General features: G+C 41.0%; 1 protein-coding gene across 1 annotated transcript; it reads left to right on the top strand.

Annotated features, from left to right (window-relative positions):
- The first annotated feature begins 4,373 nt into the window (after positions 1–4,373).
- Positions 4,374–5,339, top strand: LOC138892108 (uncharacterized). Its single transcript, XM_070175804.1, has one exon. It carries the CDS (start codon positions 4,374–4,376, stop codon positions 5,337–5,339), a length of 966 nt encoding a protein of 321 aa, XP_070031905.1.
- The last annotated feature ends 1,425 nt before the right edge of the window (positions 5,340–6,764 follow it).

Genomic DNA, 6,764 nt, shown 5'->3' with positions numbered 1-6,764 from the left:
CCCTTGCTATAGTAGATATGCACCCATTGGATCCAAAGCTTATCTTTCTTCGTACATATGTTCCAATAATGCTTGAGTATTGAAGCTTTATTCTATATGTAGATATCTGTTATGTTGAGACCACAACCTGATTTTGGTAAGCAAAGTTTGTCCCAAGCTATTAGTGCCTTCTTTGAGCATTCATTATTTCCATTCCATAGAAATCTCCTACACACTTGTTCAATCCTCTGAATCACCTTCTTGGGCAGAATGAATATTTAGGACCAAAATCGTTGGATGGCTGTGAGTACACTTTTGATCAGTTGTAACCTGCCTGCATAGGATAAGAATTTGGCAGTCTAGGAGATTAATTTCCCGATCATCTTCTCTATCAGTGGTTGACATTGCCCAATTGCTAGCCTTTTGAGCTCAGTGGAAATCCCAGGTACCTAAAGGGAAGAGAGACAACAGAGAAGCCTAACTCTTGTATTATTTCCTGATGTATCTGGTCTGGTACACCCTCAAAATATATAGCACTCTTTCCTTGATTGGTCACCAAGACATATGCCAAGGAGAATTGGTGAAAGCAATCATACAGTGGCCTAGTAGAGACCACATCTCCTCTATAGAACAACAAGAAATTATTTGCAAACCCCAATTTTATTATATTTAGCTTGTCACACCTTGGGTGATACTTGAAATCTAAATTATCTTTCAAGGTCTTCAGTAGTCTGCTGAGGTATTCCATGGCTATAACAAACAAGAATGGTGATAAGGGATCACCCTGTCTCACCCCTCTTTTTGCAGCAAAAGGGGCACTTGGTTGACCATTGATAACTACAGAGTATGAGACAGTTGATACACATATCATGATCCACCTAACAAATATTTTTGGAAAATTCAGAGCATTCATAATTTGTTCAAGAAAGAGCCATCCTATAGAGTCATAAGCTTTTTGCATGTCAATTTTGATCATGCATCTAGGTGACACCCTTTTTCTCCCATATCCTTTCACTAATTCATGGCTAAGTATAATATTGTCAGCTATGACTCTGCCAGGTATAAATACAGCCTGACTCCCATCAATGAGCCTATCCATAACTCCTGTAATCTATTAGTGAGCATTTTGGATATGATTTTATAGATTGTGGATGTAACGACCCGGCCAGTCGTTTTGAATACTTTAGCCTTGTTTCCCCTATTTGATACTTTACTCGTGTGTATTTGAGATTTTGTTACTTACCGGGGTGGTTAGTTTAATTTTGAAAATATTTTGGAGTGAATTGGGACACTTAATCCCAAGGTTGGAAGCTTAGGTTGAAAGATTTGACCGAAGTTTGACTTTTATGTTGACGACTTTGGAATGAAGTTTTTATGGTTCCAATATCTTTGTATGGTGACTTTGGACTTAGGCGTCTAGGATAGTTCGGTGGTTTTTGGCGAAAGTTGAAAAGTTAAAGGTTGATATGTTTGACCAAGAGTTGACTTTGATGATATCGAGTTCGGATTTTGGTTTCAGGAGTTGAAATAGGTCCATTGTGTCACTTAGGACTTGCATGCAAAATTTGAGGTCATTCAAAGTTGATTTGATTTGGTTCGGCAAGAGTTTTGGAAAGTTGAAAGTTTATTAGTTTATTAGGTTTGAATTGAGGTGTGATTCGTAATTTTGATATTGTTTGATGTGATTTGAGGCTTCGAGTAGGCTCGTATTTCATTTTAGGACTTGTTGGTATGTTTGGTTTAGGACCAGGGGCCTCGGGGAGGTTTCAGATTATTGGCGGATCATTTTTAGAGTTTGAGGAGCTGTTAAAGTTTTGGAGTTCTGGTGCATTCGCGCCTGTGAGGAATTAGCCGCATGTGCAAGGCGGCAGAAGTGACCTGCCGATCGCAGAAGCATGATAAGGCTTGGACTGCAGATTCTGACAGGGATCCGCAGATGTAGAGCCACAAGTGCGATCTTCTGATTGCATGACCAAAGGCTGGGTCTGGAAGAGGAAGTCCGCAGATGTGGACGGGTGTGAGAAGAAGTGCTTGCGCAGGTACGGAAGTATACCACAGAAGCGGACTCGCAGATGCGAGGGATAATCCACATAAGTGGAAGGTTGGGCGCCTATAAGGGAACCAGAGATGCGTCCACTATTCCGTAGAAGCGGGACCGCAAAAGCGGTTAAGTGACGGCAGATGCGATTTTGATGGACATATCTTATAATTGAGGGTTTGAGTGTTTTTCTCATTTTGGGAGTTTTGGAGCTCGGTTAAGGGCGATTTTTTAGAGACTTTTAGCTCCAATTGAAGAGGTAAGTGAAGCACAATCACTTTTGATGGTAGATATTTATTACCAATTAATTATTACATCTAGTTTATGTGAATTTAAGGTAAAATTTTCGAGGTGTGGGCGCATGGTTGACTTTTTGTGTTGACTTTGTAATTTTGATTAAAGATCTTAGCTTTATCATTTAGAATTAGTTTCTATGGATTTTATTGACTATATTAAGTTATTTTGGCTAGATTCGAGTTGTCCAGAGGTTGATACACGCGGGAAGGGCTTGTTAAAATAGTGGTTTAGCTTGTTTGAGGTAAGTATATTGCCTAACCTTATGGGGGAATACCCCTTAAGTGCTAACCCTAATTGTTGATTCCTATGGTGCGTTAAGTGACGTATACATGTTGTGACGAGTGTGTAAACATGCACTATGTGTGGCTTTGACCAGAATAGACTGCAGGTTATTAATATACCTTAATGTGATAATGAACTTCATTTGAAACTTGTAAAAGCACTTAATGACTATTTTATCATGCCCATTTTATTGACATAGCCATAGACATGCTTTATCTATTGAACATCCCTCCGCTTCTATGATTATTTGCTATGTCCTCGTGCATGGTTGTTGAAAGTTGTGAACTTATACTTTGATGACATTTTGGTATTATTGTTGTGATATTGTGGCACTTGGAATTATTTTTTTTGTGGTTCCATGGAATTTTTGGACATGTTGAGTAGATTGATTGAGGGTATCAGCACGAGGTTTTGTCGTGCGAATTCTTTATCTATGGTTATGTGTGTGGGGCGAAATAAGGGTGGCATTATCTCAGGCTATACACGTGGCGTAATAAAGGTGGTTATATGTGCATGTGGAGAAATAAGGATGAAGTATCACTTTATGTGCACATGCGGCGTAATAAGGGTGGCACTTTGTGATGTTATGTGATATTTCGGAGTGTCCTCATTGTTGTTGTGATTGTGTTGAGACGGGATTGTTATTCTTATTTCCAAATTATTCTGAGAGTCTCTGTTTTGCACTTACATTAAATAAATGGATGTATTTGACATTTCATCACATGTCTTACATCTATTTGATGTTTTGCGAATAAAGATGGGATTTACTACACAGTGTTGTTGATATATGTTCTAAAGGAGTTGTGATTATTGTCTCAGTTACATTCCATTATCTGTTGTTCTTCGATATATTCATTGCACGAGTTATTTGTCTAGTGAGTATGACATGACTTGAACCTCGTCACTACTCCACCGAGGTTAGTCTTGATACTTACTAGGTACATATTGTAGTGTACTCATGCTACGCTTTTACACATCGTTTTATGTAGACCCAGGTACCTCGGACAGGACTGATTGGCAGTGAGGTATTGCACACACTAAAGACTTCAAAGTATCCTTGCATGATCCGACTGCAGGCCTCGGAGTCACCCTCTTGTTTTATTTATCTACGGTTAATGTATTTTAGACAATTATGTATTTTAAGATTGATCTCGTGTATTCAGTTAGAGCTTGTGACTCTGTACTACCTAGTTCTGGGACAGATACTCGAGGCACCTGTTACTATCCCTGGACTCCCGGAGACTTTAGCACAGTTCTTGAGAATGTTTGGTACCTTGGCTCAAGCGAGATTGATCCCAATTACACCAGCTACTTCTTAGGCTGGGGATGAGTTCAGATTCCTGCCGCTCATGCTCCAGAGAAACGAGATCATGTTGATCAAGCTCCGAGTGTTATGCCGGTACAACATGTGTTTGCGGTTCAACATAAGGTCAGGCCAGTGGCATCATAGGAGCGGCAACAGAAGCTTGAGATGTTCAAGAAGTATTTTCCTTCCACTTTCAGTGGTGCAATTTCTGAGGATGCACAAGGTTTTTTGGATCAGTGCCACCATATTCTGTGCACTATAGGTATAGTTGAGGTAAGAGGGGTTGATATTACTACTTTACAGCATACGAGGTCAACATATAGATGGTGGCAGTCTTATGAGGAGAGTAGGCCAATTGGTGCATCGCCACTTACTTGGACTCAGTTTTCTGATCTATTTTTGAGGGAGTTTGTTCCACACACCCTCAAGTATGCATGGCGCACAGAGTTGGAGTAGTTACACTAGGGGACTATGACTGTGACTGAGTACTGTATTAGGTTCAATGAGTTGTCACGTCATGCACCTACTTTGGTTTCCACTATTAAAGAGGGAGTTCGTAGATTTATTGAGAGGATCAGTTATGGTCTCAGATTTGGGATGGAACGGGAGCTGGAGACTGATACTCCATTCCAGCAGGTTATAAAGAATGCTAGGAGGTTAGAGCGTATGCGTGGACACGAGAGGGAGGATAGGGAGGCCAAGATGCCTCTAGAGGATTTGGCAGTTCCTACTCTGGGGGCAAGGTCCGTCATGGCAAAGGCTTTATCAGTCGATCAATTTAGTCTACACTTCAGGCCACTCGCAGTGCTCGAGCTATTCAGAGACATCAGAGTACTCATATTGCACAGTCATCTTCCAGTGCACCTCCTTCACTGGGTGCTTACAATAGTTATTCTAGCCGATCGGGTCAAACTGCCACGCCCGCCGAGGGGTTATTTCGAGTGTGGTAATACTAGGCATATTATGATGGATTGCCCTAGATTTATGAGGGGTGGACCTCCACAGGGTACACAAGCCATGGTTGTTGCTCCATTTGCTACTCTACCTACATGGTCATCCAGGGGTAGAGGACAAGCATGTAGAGGTCATCCTAGAGGGGGAGACCAGGCACATTGTTATGATTTTTCGGGTAGGACTGAGGTTGTTGCATCATATGCTATCATCACAGGTATCACTCTGGTCTGTCATAGGGATGCATCAGTTTTATTTGATCTGGGTTCAATGTATTTGTATGTGGCATCTTACTTTGCTTCATATTTGGATATATCTTGTGATTCTTTGAGTGCCCCTGTTTATGTGTCTATGCCCATTGGGGATTCTATTATGGTAGACTGTATCTATCAATCGTGTTTGGTCACTATCAAGAGTTATGAAGCCATAGTTGACCTCCTATTACTCAATATAGTGGACTTTGATATGATCTTGGGCATGGATTGATTGTCACCCTATCATGCTATTTTGGATTGTCATGCCAAGACCATGACACTGGACATGCCAGGGCTACCAAGATTGGATTGGAGAGGTACGTTATATTATGTTCCTAGTAGGGTGGTGTTCTTTCTTGAAGTCACAGCAGATGGTTGAGAATGGGTGCTTAGCATATTTAGCCTTTGTGAGGGATGTCAGTGTTGATGCTCTTACCGTTGAATTAGTTCAGTATTGAGATATTTTCCATATGTATTTCCAGTAGACCTACCATGCATGCCACCCGATAAGTATATCAATTTTGGTATTAACCTAGTACCGGGAACTCGGTCCATTTCCGTTTCACCATATCGCATGACACCTATAGATTTGAAGGATTTTAAGGAACGGTTGCATGAGCTACTTTATAAGTCACCTAGGGGTGCACCAGTTTTATTTGTGAAGAAGAAGGATAGTACTATGAGGATATGTATTGACTATAGACAGTTAAAGAAGGTTACTATTCAGAACAAGTACCCACTACTGCGCATAGATGACTTGTTTGATCAGCTTCAGGGTGCTAGAGTGTTCTCAAAGATTGATTTGAGGTTGGGGTATCATCAGTTGAAGATTCGGGATTCAGATATTTTGAAAATAACTTTCAGGACCCGCTATGGTCACTATAAGTTTCTGGTGACGTCTTTTGCGCTAACCAATGCCCCAACAGCTTTCATGCACTAGATGAACAACGTGTTTCAGCCATATCTTGATTCTTTTGTCATAGTATTCAATGATGATATATTAGTGTATTCATGCAACCAGGAGGATCATGAGCAGCACACGAGGATCGTGCTCCGGACTTTCAGGGAGATGAAGCTATATGCTAAATTCTCCAAGTATGATTTTTGGCTTGATTCGGTGGCATTTTTTAGCCATGTGGTTTCTAGTGATGGGATTAAGGTGGATCAAAAGAAGGTGGAGGCGGTATAGACTTGTCCCATACCGTCTTCTACTAATGAGATCCGGAGTTTTCTAGGCTTGGCCAGGTATTATCGCCGTTTTGCGGAGAGTTTCCATCCATCTTAGCCTCTTTGACTTAGATTGACCCAGAAGGGTGCCCATTCAGGTGGTCTAATGAGTGTGAGGAGAGCTTTCAGAAGCTCAATATTACTTTGACTATAACTCTAGTTCTAGTTTTACCTTCAGGATCGGGTTCTTATCCTGTCTGTTGTGATGCTTCTCGGATTGGCATTGGATATGTGTTGATGCATGAGGTTAGAGTTATTGCTTATGCTTTGCGTCAGTTGAAGCCCCACTAGAAAAACTACCATGTTCATGATTTGGAGTTGGCAACCATTATTCACGCATTGAAGATTTGGAGGCATTATCTTTACAGCGTGTCATGTGAGGTATTCACGAATCAAAGGAGCCTCCGACACTTATTCAAGAAAAAGGATT

The sequence above is a fragment of the Nicotiana tomentosiformis genome, chromosome 5 (assembly GCF_000390325.3).
Source record: "Nicotiana tomentosiformis chromosome 5, ASM39032v3, whole genome shotgun sequence".
Taxonomy (NCBI): Eukaryota; Viridiplantae; Streptophyta; class Magnoliopsida; order Solanales; family Solanaceae; genus Nicotiana; species Nicotiana tomentosiformis.
The sequence above is the reverse complement of the archived record's forward strand: the minus strand, read 5'-3'. Positions and strand labels throughout refer to the sequence as shown.